The sequence below is a fragment of the Polypterus senegalus genome, chromosome 12 (assembly GCF_016835505.1).
Source record: "Polypterus senegalus isolate Bchr_013 chromosome 12, ASM1683550v1, whole genome shotgun sequence".
Taxonomy (NCBI): Eukaryota; Metazoa; Chordata; class Cladistia; order Polypteriformes; family Polypteridae; genus Polypterus; species Polypterus senegalus.
Genome location: NC_053165.1, coordinates 146,206,218 through 146,222,654, shown reverse-complemented (window position 1 = coordinate 146,222,654; position 16,437 = coordinate 146,206,218). Strand labels below are relative to the sequence as shown.

Genomic DNA, 16,437 nt, shown 5'->3' with positions numbered 1-16,437 from the left:
AGTGCTAACCAGTGCCACCCATTCAATCGTAATACTGGAGAATGGTGACATATTATCTATCTATCTATCTATCTATCTATCTATCTATCTATCTATCTATCTATCTATCTATCTATCTATCTATCTATCTATCTATCTATCTATCTATGCGTTGATTAGCAGATGCTACTAAGAATTTCAGTGTAATTGTGGCTATAATGACCCTATAAACCTACAGTATAAAGAATGAACACCTTTATTTTATATAGTGGATTTCTTTTTTTGTTTTTTTTTTTTATTTTATTAAAATGGATAAAACGTACCATACAAATAAGTCAAGTTTTACAAAAATAGGTTTGAAACAAATCAACCTCCACCCATGAGAAGGAGAGCTAGGCCAGCAGAGTAAAGCTAGTAAGCCCCTCTGTGAGCCCACCAAAGACAGCTGTTAATGGATTAGGAGGGATTGTGACACCCAGGCTGTCTGAAAGGCATTTAAAGATTTTGGTCCAGAATGATCTTAATTTGCTGCTCGCCCAAAACATGTGACCCAGTGAGGCTGGAACTCGATTGCAACGTTCACAGGTTGGCCTGGAAACATTTTGGACAATTTTAAACGAGACAGATGCACTTAATATATAATTTTAAGTTGAATAATTGTATGCGGCGGCACGGTGGCGCAGTGGTAGCGCTGCTGCCTCATAGTTAGGAGACCCGGGTTCGTTTCCCGGGTCCTCCCTGCGTGGAGTTTGCATGTTCTCCCCGTGTCTGCGTGGGTTTCCTCCGGGCGCTCCGGTTTCCTCCCACAATCCAAAGACATGCTGGTTAGGTGGATTGGCGATTCTAAATTGGCCCTGGTGTGTGCTGGGTGTGTTTGTGTGTGTCCTGCGGTGGGTTGGCACCCTGCCCAGGATTGGTTCCTGCCTTGTGCCCTGTGCTGGCTGGGATTGGCTCCAGCAGACCCCCGTGACCCTGTATTCAGATTCAGCGGGTTAGAAAATGGATGGATGGATGGATAATTGTATGCTTTGCATATATGGAGCTCGAGTGAATTCTGTGCATTGCGACCTTCCACTCCTTTTCTGAGCTGTTGAGTGAGAGATCCTTTTCCCACTGTACTCTGGGATCTTTAAAAGAGAGGGGCTGTAAAATGGTTTTAGATATGACAGAAATGCTGTTTGAGTCCTCAAGACTGTGCAATATTTTTTCCAGCATAAAGGTAGGTGGGAGGTGAGGAAAATTTGGCGGGTTCTGTTTCTAATTTGAAGGCAGTGAAAGAAATGTGTTGCTGGAAAGTTAAATTTGGAGTGTAATTGTTCGTAGGATGCAAACACGTTGTCTATGTACAGATCTCCAAGTGATTTGATCCCAAATGTTTTCCAGACATTAAAAACTGGATATGTTTGAGAGGGTGGAAGAAGGTGGTTCTCATGCAGAGGTGCCACAGATAAAAGCTTCTCTATCTTAAAATGCTTCCTACATTGGTTCTATATTCTGAGTGAGTGAAGCACAATTGGGTTGTTAGTAGATTGGATATACTGGATTTCTTAACACAAATACTGTAAATACAAAACTTCTGAGAACACCAGTATATTGCAAGTAGTGCAGATCATCACATAAACCTTTAGTACAGCAGCTAATTATCCACTCTTTGTATTGAAATATGTTTGTTTTGGGGCCTGGGATTATTTGAGCAGAAACCCAGCCATGGTACTGTGCCAGTTCAACACAGGGCACCTTCACTCGTATTTGGTTATATTTAGCTGTGTCAAATAAAATGCCTTTGGGTTGTGGCAGAAAACTTGAAAACTTTAAAGGAAAAACCAACTTGGACACCAAGAACATGCAAACTCTTAACGGCCAGTGACCAGGCTGGGACACAACCTCAGTTTCCTGGAGCTGGGGAGGCAGTTGTGCAATGCAGTCATGCATCTCCATTTTACTGAACCTTTTTCAAAGCCAACAGAGAGCTGAACTGACACCATTACAGTTCAATAAATGTAAAAGGCAATCGAAAATCTGTTGTGTTGTTTAAAAAAACTTTTAAAGGGCAGCAAAGTACATATGGCACATGAAGGCACCAATGTCCTTGCTGGCCTTTGGTGATTACCATACAGGAGATTTTGAAATGTCAAAAGTTTGTACTTTATAAGGGCAAGGATTTAAATCAGCCACGAGTCTCGTCTGGATGTTTGCTATGCAAACTGCAGCTGGCATTTTGTCATTCTGTGAAGTGCTTGCCATTTTAGACAAATTTAATTAATTCTTGCAAACTGAAACACTTTTGGGTAACACTGGGCTTGGCTTATGGATGAGACAATTTTGGCTGATATGTTTTTTGTGTAAATTTAAAATTCTGCAAGCAGGAGAGGTCAGCTGAGCAGCTGTTTTACCTAAAGGGTGGAGCTGCTGTTCCTTACGTGGAACCTGACAAACAGGACTGGACAAGGTGGAAAAAAGGACTTCTTTATTCTCACCACGTGTGAAACACACGCACACATACATGGCAGGGGAACAAAGAAGAAAGCAGAGGTAACGCAAGTCAGCCCCTTCGTCCTGCTCAGCCTTCAGGGAGGCCCCTTGTCAGCATGTCCTCTGCACGGTGGCCTGGCAGCTTCTGCTCACTAAGTGACACCGAGTACGCCACTCTTGTAAAATATGAAAACATACTGCATGTGCCACATAGTGCTTGGTATGGAAAGGCACTATATAACGTGAAGCTTAGTTTGTCCAATAGTCTCACCCTCTGTGTTATTTTCAAGATTTTTATTTAAATTTCCTATGTCTCCTTGGGCTTATAGTCAAAAATTAAGTAATTTCTAGGATTTTGACACCCAAAGAATTCCAATCTACCATTTGTTTTTGATTTCGGGTTAGTGTTAAAACAGTTCATTTTTTTTTCCTGGTGTCATTTTGTGTCTCCGTTGCTGTGATGCTGTGACCCGTTGTTAGGAGGCGTGGTCTCGGAGGTCATGAAATGTGACTCAGCAGTGTGATGGTATGAGGGTCCACACAATGCAGTTTGTGGCCATCTGAGATTACAGATAAACCAGTGCTCACAAGTGCAATTCTCTGTTTGACCTTTGTGTCCTAAAACTAGTGTACTGTACAACTGTTGGCTTCTGTTTGGGCTTATGTGAAAGATAGGAGGGTCTCTGGTTTTGTGTTCTGGTCTCGTAACATTCCCATCTGCCCCTGGGTTCTTTCAAGGCAGGACACTCTACACCTCTTACCTTTGAGTCTTAACCCGTGAAGTGCCACCAGTCATTATACACTAGAGGAGGGGCACTGTCATGTTCTCTCTTGGGGTTAGTTGTACACGTGTTAAGATAGGAAAAGGTTTTGATAGAAACTGGCCTTTTGGTTAATTCCTTTCACCTCAACAAAGAATAAGCCTTGCATACAACGCAGAAAAAGGGATCATTTTTAACTGCAGTGAATGTGTTGCCTCTTTGCGCATTGAGGGTTGATGCTATTCGAGAGACGTGACCCTAGTATGTGTTTGTGTAAAGAACTTAGGGGTAACTGTTGACTGTAATCTGAATTTCAAATCACATATTAATCAGACCACTAGGACAGCATTTTTTCACTTAAGAAACATAGCAAAAGTTAGACCTCTTATATCACTGAAAGATGCTGAGAAATTAGTTCACGCGTTTGTTTTCAGTAGACTAGATTACTGTAACGCACTCCTCTCACGACCACCCAGAAAGACCTAAATCATTTGCAACGAGTGCAGAATGCAGCTGCTAGAATCTTAACTAGGAAAAGAAAATCCGAGCACATCTCTCCAGTTTTGATGTCACTACACTGGTTGCCTGTGTCATTCAGAATTGACTTTAAAATACTGCTTATGGTTTAAAAAGCCTTAAATAATCTGCTCCATCTTATATATCGGAGTTTCTGACACCTTATGTTCCAAATCGTAACCTTAGATCTTCAAATGAGTGTCTGCTTAGAATTCCAAGAACAAAACTTAAAAGAAGTGGTGAGGCGGAATTCTGCTGTTATGCACCTAAAATCTGGAATAGCCTGCCAATAGGAATTCGCCAGGCTGATACAGTAGAGAACTTTAAAACACTGCTGAAAACACATTACTTTAACATGGCCTTCTCATAACTTTATTTTAATTTAATCTTGATGCTCTGTATATTCAATTAATTATCATTACTATTCATTGTGGCTCTAAAATCCATACTAACCCCTACTCTCTCTTCTGTTTCCTTTCCCGGTTTTCTTTGGTGGCGACCTGCGCCACCACCACCTAATCAAAGCACCGTGATGTTCCTACATTGATGGATTAAAGCCAGAAATCCACATGACCCTCATCATCAAGTCCCTTCATGAGAACCCTCAATCCAAAGAGGACTGTTTCATTTATGTTAGGTAGAATGCCCAGGGGGGACTGAGCAGTCTCATGGCCTGGAAGCCCTGCAGATTTTATTTTTTCTCTCCAGCCGTCTGGAGTTTTTTTTTTGTTTTTTCTGTCCTCCCTGGTCATCGGACCTTACTCTTATTCTATGTTAATTAGTGTTGTCTTGTTTTAATTCTTACTTTGTCTTTTATTTCTCGTTTCTTCATCATGTAAAGCACTTTAAGCTACATTATTTGTATGAAAATGTGCTTTAGAAATAAATGTTGTTGTTGTGTGTTCGCTGCGGTGGGTTGGCACCCTGCCCGGGATTGGTTCCTGCCTTGTGCCCTGTGTTGGCTGGGATTGGCTCCAGCAGACCACCGTGACCCTGTATTCGGATTCAGCGGGTTAGAAAATGGATGGATGGATGTTGTGTGTTTGTGTGTGTTCACCCTGCGATGGACTGGTGCCCTGTCCTGGGTTTGTTCCTGCCTTGTGCCTTATTGCTAGTTGGCATAGGTCTGGATGAAATGGGTTAGAAAATGACATGACATATTACATACTAGAGGTACACCATGACACTGGACCTCATAGGCAGGATATTTGTTCTACACTAGATGAATCCAGTTCAAACCTAAGTGTTCTCTGCTCATATACTGTAGGTGGAAGCATCCCAGGAAGCTAATGCTGAAGCTCTCAGGGACCTGACAAGAAATCTCCACAGCGAGCATGAATATAAACTTAGAGAAGAGCAGCAGCGTTACCAGGCTGAGCTGGAGGCTTTACAGGTACGACTGAATCACATCTTGCAGCTTCAGTGCTGCAACAAGTGCCAGAAAAAGCCGCTTGATTAGGCTTTGAAGATTGGCACATGCTGCCATCTTGTGGCAGAATGCTGAAACTGTATGCTGTTACAAACTTTTTGATAGTTGATAAAAGAAAGTATAAGTAAATCATATCACATTTAAACAGGTTGCATGATTATTTAATTGATATATATTTTCTGAATAAAGTCAAAGAAACAAATAATTTAGTAGAGATGTATTTCCTGTGTGTCTTACAGTTAAGTGTGCTGGTTCCTACCTTCATTGGTATAACCTTCTGCTTCTGGTGACCCATCAGGTTTGAAAAGTTAATGAATAAGTGAATGTCTGCAATGTTCCTATAATGCATGGTGCACAACAGTGCAAATATTCAAATCAAAATTAACTAGAATTTAAGTCATTTTGTGTCACAAAGCGCACACAGCGGATCATCATATCTTTCTGTCCTGGTCACACTCATCACCTGCATGTCCTCTCTCACCACATCCATAAACCTTCGCTTAGGCCATCCTCTTGTCCTCTTGCATGGCAGCTCTATCCTTGGCACCCTTCTCCCAATATACCCAGCATCTCTCCTCTGCACATGTCCAAACCAACACAATCTCGCCTCTCCGACTTTGTCTCCCAACCGTCCAACTTGAGCTGACCCTCTAATGTCCTCATTTCTAATCCTATCCATCCTTGTCACACCCAATGCAAATCTTAGCATCTTTAACTCTGCCACCTGTAGCTCTGTCTCCTGCTTTCTGGTCAGTGCCACCGTCTCCAGAACAATGTTTGTTAATATTTCCACCGGCAGCATACTTACCTGTTCATTTGAAAGGAAAGCAGAATCAATCTATATCTGTTAACATAACATTAGAGCAATCTGGAAGAGAAGAGGCCATTCAGCTCAACAAAACCTGCCAGTCCTATCTACTTAATTCTTCCAAAATAACATCAAGTTGAGTGTTGAAGGTCCCTAAAGTCGTACTGTCCACCACACTGTTTTGCCGCTTATTGTGTGTGTGGTTCTCTGTGTAAAGAAAAACTTCCTAACGTTTATGTAAAATTTACCCTAAAAAAGTTTCCAACATGTGTCCCCGTGTTGTTGATGAACTCATTTTAAAATCACAGTGTCAGCCCACTGGACTAATTCCCTTCATAATTTTAAACACTTCAGTCATGTTTCCACTTAATCTTCTTTTACTTAAACTGTAAAGGCTCAGTTCTTTTATTTTTTCCTCATAATTCATCCCCTGTAGTGCTAACATGAGCCTAGTCGCTGTTCTCTGGACCTTTTCTAGTGCAGCGTTGTCCATTTTAAAGCCTGAAGACCAAAACTGCACACAGGACTCCAGATGAGGCCTCACCAGTGTGTTATAAAGCCTGAGCAGAACCTCCTGTGACTTGTACTCCACATCTCAAGGCGCTATATAACCTGACATTCTGTTAGCGTTCTTAATGGCTTCTGAACACTGTGAGGATACAGATAGTGATGAGTTCATAATAATAATAATAATAATAATAATAAGCACTGATAGGTCCTTCTCCTAAGCAGTACTTTCAAGTCTCAGACCTCCTACTGTGTATTCTGATATAAAGTTTCACTTTCTACGTGTAACACTTTATATTTGCTTCCATTACATTTTATCTGCCACAAATTGGCCCAAGCCTGTATGCTGTCCAGTTCCCTCTGTAATGATTACATGGATTCTGGATTATCTGCCTATCCACCTAGCTTTGTAATCTAGTGCCTTACATGCCTGTCCAGCTATCTGAGCAGATAAATTTTAATTTTCCACTTGGTAACAATGCATGTTAGTTAGTTTAAAAGCAGCTGTGATTGTGTTGCCTTACAGGTGATTCTCACAATGCCTGCAATTTTTCACCCAAACACATTTCCATACCGTATACCCTTACTATGTTATTACCTGACTTATCACCTGCAGAAACGTGAAGTTAGTGAACTGGATAAATGATGGAAGTATGAATTGCTGAAACAGTACAAAAAGATCATTATTGTGTATGCTTTACATAAATGTCTTGATTATCTCTGGAAATGATACAGGTCTCCAGAAGCCCCTGGGTATCTCTGCTGCAAGGCCTGCTTTGTTACTGTACTGTACCCAGGGCTGGTGCCACCATTAGGGTACAGATCATAAATGGGGGAAAACCCAGCCACACAGGTTAGCTACCATACAGTCAGTTTGTGCACTAATAAGCTTGTCCTAAGGCGCAAAATAACCTAGCACCGGCACTGCCTGCACCAAAGCATTAATCTTGGAAAAAACCTGCCCAGTGTCAAACCTTAAATGGGTTTGAATGTCTTTCATTTACAGGAGTCAAACACTTCTGCATGTAAGGCTGCAAAAGTAACAATTCAATATACAGGGTGGGCTATTTATATGGATACACCTTAATAAAATGGGAATGGTTGGTGATATTAACTTCCTGTTTCTGGCACATTAGTATATGTGAGGGGGGAAACTTTTCAAGATGGGTGGTGACCATGGTGGCCATTTGGAAGTTGGCCATTTTGGATCCAACTTTTGTTTTTTCAATAGGAAGAGGGTCATGTGACACATCCGACTTATTGGGAATTTCACAAGAAAAACAATGGTGTGCTTGGTTTTAACGTAACTTTATTCTTTCATGAGTTATTTACACTGGAGAGTGGCATTAGTCGAACATCCCTTCGGCGGATATTAGCTACTCACAAATGGCACCCTTACAAACTCCAGCTACTGCAGCATCTCAACGAGGGTGACCCAGATCGGCGCACTGAATTTGCAGAATGGGCAAAACAAAAATTGGAACAGGACCCTCAGTTTACGCAGAAGATTTTGTTCAGTGATGAGGCAAACTTTTATGTGAATGGTGAAGTTAACAAACAAAACCACCGCTATTGGTCTGACACTAACCCACATTGGATAGATCCCTCCAGGACTGTTGGAACAAAAAAATTGATGGTATGGTGTGGTATATGGGGTACAAAGATAGTGGGGCCATTCTTCATCAATGGAAACCTCAAGGCCACTGGATATGCGAAATTGCTACATGATGATGTGTTTCCCTCTTTATGCACTGAAGCTGGCACGTTCTTTTTTCCAGCAAGATGGTGCACCACCACATTATGGGTGTCAGGTCCGAGCATTCCTAGATGAACAGTTTCCTGGAAAGTGGATTGGTCATCGTGGGCAATTTTCTATGCTGTGAAGATACGAGATGTGCAACACCTGAAACTACGGATACTGGAAGCCTGTGCTAACATTTCTCCTACGGTGTTGCTATCAGTGTGTGAAGAGTGGGAGAAGAGGGTTGCCTTGACAATCCAACACAATGGGCAGCACATTGAACACATTTTATAAGTGGTCAGAAACTTGTAAATAACTCATGAAAGAATAAAGTTACGTTAAAACCAAGCACACCGTTGTTTTTCTTGTGAAATTCCCAATAAGTTTGATGTGTCACATGACCCTCTTCCTATTGAAAAAACAAAAGTTGGATCCAAAATGGCCGACTTTCAAATGGCCACCATAGTCACCACCCATCTTGAAAAGTTTCCCCCCTCACGTATACTAATGTGCCACAAACAGGAAGTTAATATCACCAACCATTCCCATTTTATTAAGGTGTATCCATATAAATGGCCCACCCTGTACTTCAATACAAAGCGTCCATCCATACATCCCCTGTGGAGCCTGCCTAATCTAATTCAGCATCAAACGAAGGACCGGGAAAATCCAAAATCTGCCCTCTTATCTCAGACATCACAACATAGATGTCTGACCTAAAACACACGTATTAGGGATGAGGAGGAAAAAAACAGAACATTTTCTGGAAGCACCACAGAGATCCGTTTTAAGCGAGAGAGCGCCACACTAGCAGCACCAGTGGTTGAGATTTGTGCTTTGAGGTGACAGAGCTAACCACTGAGCCACCATACCACAACAATACACTGCAATGTGGGGATTATTAAAGAAGCTGAAAAAGGAATAGAAAAAAAGCAAAAGACTGCTTACTCATGTAGGATGCAAACAGAAACAAAACAGTATGAAGTGAAAATATGCTAAATGTATGAGCCCGTGCAACCCAGAGTGTGTGAGTGAGTACACACATTGAGCTTTTGTGTCCTTACAACACATGAAAATGGAGCAGGGCTGCAGGGAATCAGGTAAACCCATTCACTCATTCATTTTTCTACTGTGTTCCCCTCACTAAAGGCTCAAGTCACCAGTTATGTCCTGCAGATTGAAGAAGCCAACAGAAAAGTGAAGGAAACAGAAGAGAAAATAACTGAGAGAGATCAGAGAATCGGTGAGCTGGACAAATTCATCAGCCGCATGGAGAAGGTGAACAACTCTACGATATTTTGTTAAAGTCCATTGTATTGTAGAAGTTTAGGAGGCACAGGACCTGAAATGATGAGAATGCCAGATTAATTCTGACTTCTGACTTGTCATCAGTATTATAGTTCATTATTGTTGAGCTGATTCCTTTATTTAATGTGATTTGCAATATCAGGTTTATTTTACAGTTGGCGAATTGCTTGGTGGGGCAAAGGCTGGAATTGAAATTTTGTATGAAATTCAGTACTTTAACTGCTAGGCCACACTGCCAACCTCATCATATAGCTTGGAGCAGCCCCAGCTGCAAAAAAATAAAAATCGGGAGTGCGCTCCCCTCGACTTTCTCGTATACTGGGATAGAGGAAAAGGTCATGAGAACCACTTCCAGTTGCGCAATATTTCTCAAATATCATATCTCCATGTTTCTCATCATAACTAGTTGATAATATCGATACATAATCATTTATCTCTATTTATAATCAAACTTTATATTAAAATGACATTTTCACAATTAGGGAGGTCGAAAACGGTGGTGGAATTTTTTCATGATTGCATATACATTACCTAGATTACGTGCAAAGTAATAAGAGTTATAGTCACTTAAAAACATAGAAAAAGTACGGAAGCGTCCGTATTTTTTTTTTCCACCGTGGCCCTAATACACTTCCGTAATAAACTGTTAGTATTATATAATATTTGTTGCAATAAATTGCTATAGGTAAAACTTCATTTAGCTACATTTAATTATAATAATGATGATGAAAATAAAAAAAAAAAATCCTAAAATTAAATGTATTACCAGGACCACGACGGGGGCATAGCAGTTTATTGTTCCCATTACATCTTTATATTTGCATGGCATGTTCAATGTTTACATGTTATTGTTAAACTGATGTATAAGTGTATAAATTAAAATAAAATTAATAACAGTTATTGAAAAAATATGTGTTATATTGAATAGAGCTCTTAATATTGTGTACACATTTATATTTCCATGATACAAAAAATTTGAATGGTTGTTTAAATAAAATGCTACTTCCGGTTGAGTAATTTTTCTCAAATTTCATATCTTTGCTTTTTACCATTATAAATATCCATACAAAATTTTAATCATTTATCTGTAATTATAACCATAACTTACTTGATAATTTGCGAAAGTATTCAGTTAAAGTACCATTTCCGGTTGTCGGAAGTGGCCCAAAAGTTGATAGGATTCCTTATTTTTAATATAAAGCAGGTGTACAAAATCTCATTGACTGAGAGCAAAGTATTTTCGAATTATCATGTTTAGAAATAGACAGAAAATTTTTCAAAAATATTTTCAGATTGAGGAAGGTCTAAAATGTCAAGATTCATCAAAATGTCAAGGTCAAATTTTTTCACGATTCCTACTTTCTCTGCACTATGTATACGAGTAAACTAAAAAAACGAAAAAGTAAAGAACTCTAAAGTATCCCATTTCTGTATGTCGCCTAGAGCAAAGCTGTGTACCAAATATATAATAATAATTATTATCATCCTCATCCTAATAATGTCTTCCTCTGACTCACTGCATATCCTCAGGCCTGCCTGTTCCCCAGTTGTATCCCTAATGTACTCGTATATGAGACCTAAAGCTCTTTGAACATCGACAAGTGTTTTTAGTTTTCAAAGTGAACCTCAGGGCTGAGACTGGCTATGTCTATATAATTTAAAAAAAAATAAATAAATCAACACTTTCTAGTTGGTTATCCTCCCAAGGGCTACAGCTTATGCTAATGATTTCAGGAACGGGAGATACTGCAGAGGAGCCTGGAGGAAAAAGAATACGCCTTGGTTCGGATTCGACTGGCAGATGAACCAGACAGCTTGGCTCATAACAAGAGGTTTGTGTCTACCTTGACTGGTCACTGGCCCTCTCTCTTTCACATCTTCACGTGGAGAGAATGGACGCAAACCCTTTGCCTCTGAGTCAGTAGGTGGCAACTTATCCAGTTGTGCTAAAGCAGAGCTCCTTATGCAACAACCTTCTCTCTTTGTTTCGCTACACTTACCTCCTTTCCTGGTCAAGACACCATTTTTCCGTGCCTATGGTGACAGCCCCCGCTGAGTTGCTCATCCTCTCTGAGACAGCAGCAATGGTGGGACTGGACATCTTGGGATTACAAGGTAGCTTTATCTGCCATTGTACCAAAAGAGTTGTCCTTTAGCTCGACTGGATAAGCCACAGCTTACTGACTCTGGGTCCTGGGGTTCATTGGAGAACGTGAAATGGAGAGGGACAGGATCCTGACTTATTTCTCAACATACTACTATGTCGTTACTGCAGTTTTGACTCAAAGTAAGGAATATGATTCTGCTCCAACCAGTTCTGACTTCAGTGCAATACATGATGTAAAGAAACATTACAAAAGTGGCTTGTGCCTTTCGGGTAGTGTGTAGCTCTTGGATTTTAGCTGTATTGTTAAGAGTGTCGCCCCTTCTCCCACCACCTGTCATGCACACATTAATAAAGCAATATTGAAACATGATGCCATTTAACTGGGTGCTGGGTCACTACATGTCAGCAGAATGGCTTCCACACACCATGGTGGTAAGGAAGACAGAGGTATTCAAGGCAAGATACTAATATTCAATGATCATGGCACACGAGAGTGATGATGTGTCGCATGTTGATTAGCACATGCAAGTAAGAATTTCACAGCTCTCTGTACATGTGCTAAGGATGAGGAGAAGGATTTAGGAGTTATAGTGGACTTGACACTATCAACTGTTAAACAGTGTTCAGGAGCCATTAAGAAGGCTAACAGAATGTGAGGTTATATAGCGCCTTGATGTGTAGAGTTTAAGTCCAAAGAGGTCATGTTGAAGCTTTATAACACACTGGTGAGGCCTCATCTAGAGCAAGGGTGCCCAAGACGTTGATCGTGATCGACCGGTAGATCGCAAAGGTAGTGCAGGTAGATCGCGTTGCATTCAAAAAAATTTTTTTTAAATGTTAGTCTATCATATGTCCTCCCTATGGCATTTGCCACTTGATTGACATACAAGATGGCCAGTCTGAGATCTCTTGTCTTCTAACACACTGGTCACCCCACACGCACGATCAAACGCGCGAGCTACTGCAAAACTCCGGCTGTGATCTAGTTAGCCTTCTAATTTATATCAACTAAAGAAGGGATTTAAAAAAAAATTGTTGGCTATGGGCTGGATGTGGAATTGGAAGAGGATTTTTTTTCTCACAATGTCACAATCGAATTGCGTTTGTCTGATCCGTCAATCTATCACTGCTATTCCAAAGAAAGAAAATGTGGAAAGGCACTTTCAAACTGTTCATAAAAACTACGAAACTGACGTCCTTCCGAAAGACGATCTGAGAAAGAGAAAGGAGAGGGAACTAAAATCGCAGTTTATTGGATAGCTGTCATTTTTCACTCGGCTGAATTCAAAAGCAAAGGCAGACACACCGAAGCATCATTCCGGGTGAGTCACTCGATCATTGAGCATAAGAAGTCCTTCCAAGAGCTACCTCCTTGACTGCATTATTCGGCTGTACTTATTTATGCGAGTCAGCCTTTTCCCACATGAAGATTATTAAATCCAAATACTGTAGTGACCATAAATGCATTGAATTGTTATTGTGCCATAAAGGTTATTCAGTTAGGCAAGGTACGACAACATACATTTTATGTATAAAGTATACTCAGTATACTGTATATATTATATTATATGTATGTATATATATATATATATGTATATATATATATATGTATATATATATATATATGTATATATATATATATATATATATATATATATATATATATATATATATATATATATATTGTGGAATGAGCCCCGGACACAGACAGGAAGACATGTTATTATGCACCACCACACGTTTATTTACAATATTTACAAAGTTATTAAAGTGCACCACAAACCCCACAAGTCCCCAAAGTCCAGGCCTCTCACACACTCTGCCTTTCTCCTTCTTCGGGCCGCCTCCACTCTCACTTCTCCTGCTTCGTCCTCTCCTCACCCAACTCCAGCCTCGAATGAAGGAAGGCGGCCCCTTTTATCTTACCGGATGTGCTCCAGGTGCTTCCCGGCAATCTCCCGCCGACACGCCCCCGTTTGGCGGAAGTGCCGGCTGTACTCCCAGAAGCACTCCGGGTGTCCCTGCTTCTCTTCCCCCCAGCACTTCCTGGTGTGGCGGAAGTGCTGAGGTCCAGGGCTCCCAAGGCATTGGGGCACCCCCTGGCGGTGACCACCGGCCCCTACAGGGTTGAGCTTCCAAACTCTGCACCCATGGCCCCCAGTGCAACCAGGGCGGCCGCCCCCTCGTGGTCTGGAGGAGGCATAAGCCCTCCTCTGGTCCTCCTAGCCTGGCTGGGTACCAAAACCCAGCCGTCACAATATATATATATATATATATATATATATATTTTTTTAATGTGATTTTAAAAGTAGCCCGCAAGCCGAAAAAGTCTGGGCACCCCTGAGCTAGAGTATTGTGTACAGTTTTGGTCTCCAGGCTACAAAAAGGACAAAACAGCACTAAAAAAAAAACTAAAAAAGTCCAGAGAAGAGAGGCCAGGCTGATTCCAGGGCTACAAGGGATGAGTTATTAGAAAAGATTAAAAGAGTTGAGTCTTTTGAGTTTAAGTAAAAAGAGATTAAGAGGGGAGACAGGACTGAAGAGTTTAAAATTATGAAGGGAATTAGTCCAGTGAATCGAGAGTGTGACCTTAAAATGAGTTTAACAAGAACACATGACACAATTGGAAACTTGTTGAAGGTTAATTTCACAAAAACGTTAGGAATTTTTTGTTCACCCAGAGAACCAAAGTGACATCGAATAAGTGACCAAGTAGTGTATTAGACAGTAAGACTTTAGAGACTTTTAACACTCGACTTGATGTTTTTTTAGAAGAATTAAGTGGACAGGACTGGCGAGCTTTGTTGGGCTGAATGGCCTGTTTTCGTTGAGCTTGTTCAAATGTGATAATCACAACCATATGACATATGTTGTCTGCAACTCTGTAACTCTTGCTTTCTACACTGAGGTCAAAGGCACTGCATTTATGATCAAGAGGATTCAGCGCAGCCATGAAGGCTTTGGCATTTGGATACCTCCACTTCAGTGGGCAAGAGTGAACCCTCTGTATCATTTAGTGATTAGCACTGAGCTAATCTAGGCCTTCTTTAGTTTGCATGGCAATATATATAGTAAAAGATTTCTTTTTACCTTTTTAAATTGTTAATTTTAAAAAAGTTGTTTATTTTTAAATCATCCAGCCTTATCACTTTTCTTAATGGCTTGCTAATCCACTGCTTGTATGCATTGGGGATTAATACAGCGTACCAAACACCAAATTATTAACCGCACCTCGACTATGATATCCAGTTCTCCATCATCTTTCATGAACCGTTCCTTAGGATTCAGGCCCTGGAGTAAAATTCTACAGTCACGTGGTAGGAGTTGGTCTTGGCCTACTGAGAAGTACCTTAACATCACATTGTGCACCTCCATAATAGGTCTCCTTTACTGATGATGAGTCTTTTCCTGAGAGTTTCATGCTAATATCTTCTCAAACATTGCTCATCAGTAAGTTATCTGTCTTCACCGTCACTGTACTGCATGCCAGACATTCCTGGATATCTTTCAGAGTCACTGAGTGTTTCTCGTCTAGATTACAACACTTACATGCAAGAAGGCCTGGTCATAATTTTTAACTGACGCCTAAGCATTCTGGAATGTGGTTTACTTTATTGAATCAGTAAAAAGAAATTATGGATTCTATCATTTATTAATTGATTTCCAAGCATGTTCTCTCTAAATTAAGGTTGTATGGAAGTGGAGATTGTCCTTACAGTGTAACATCAGGTGCAAGGAGGAAAGCAACTTAGGATGGAATACCAGGGCATCCTCATTCATAGTCTTATACAAGACCAGTTTATATGCACCAATCACCCTAACGGGAACATCTGGTGCCCACATTATATTCCACTCTAATGGCATGAGCCAGTGCTTCAGCCTTGCAGCTCAAGTTCCATAGATTCCAATTCCAAGTTGCTAAGTTGTCTTGGTCTGCAGATATATCAGCTTCTTCTGCATTATTAAAAATAATGCATTTTAGGCGTGTTGGTGACCCTAAAGTGACTGGACATGAGTCAGTGTTCCCCTTGATGGTGCACCTATCCCATTTGGGATCCTAATCCATCAGGCCCAGCCCATCTAGGTCTGGCCACTTTCAGGACCAATTTCTGATGCTGCTAGATGAGGCTTTGGCTCTGCCTGCTTATGAACCAATTATGGAAAAAGAGATCTATAAAATCAATGGATGGATGGGCTGTTTATAGCTTCTGCCACTATGGTAAGGATGTTGTAACCTGGCACTGATGAGTGATGAAGTATTGCATGTTGATTAGCACATGCAGGTAAAAACTATGCTCTGTACACATGGCCATATTGACCCTACAAAATTCAGTTTAAAATGAAATTGTTTTATAAGAAATAGTTTATATTGCCTAAAATGAAATTTATATAAACAAAATGTATTATTATTATGCCTCTATTATATTAAAAAAGTTTTCCATTGTGTCCATGTTATTCAGCCTTGAGCACTTCCCTCCACACCACTCGCCCAGTCGTTACTCCTACTGCGCACATCTTCTCCCCATCCCACCCCGTGACACTCTCAGTGCTGTTAACTCGCCCTTCCACGTAGTCGATTATAATGGCAGGCAGTAAAGCAAGTTATCTATTCAAGAACGTTGAATTTTAGATTGTGATAGAAAACAATTGGCAAGAGCTGACAATGAACGTTGAATAAAAGAAAATGAACAAAAAAGATAAAGAACAAACAGAATTGTTTAATAAACGAAAAAGAGAAAAATATTCCAAACAATTCCAACAGAAATACAAAAAGCAATGTTTGTAGAATGTAAGTTAGAGGATAAAGTA

At 40.5% G+C, this 16,437-nt stretch overlaps 1 protein-coding gene across 1 annotated transcript in view; it reads left to right on the top strand.

The window, feature by feature from the left end:
• LOC120540540 (myocardial zonula adherens protein-like) overlaps positions 1–16,437 on the top strand; it is a 129,264-nt gene that overhangs the window by 62,060 nt on the left and 50,767 nt on the right. The window contains exons 8-10 of the mRNA XM_039771377.1: positions 4,996–5,121; positions 9,363–9,491; positions 11,256–11,353. Of these exons, the coding sequence (XP_039627311.1) occupies positions 4,996–5,121; positions 9,363–9,491; positions 11,256–11,353 (353 nt within the window). The remainder of the gene's footprint in view (positions 1–4,995; positions 5,122–9,362; positions 9,492–11,255; positions 11,354–16,437) is intronic.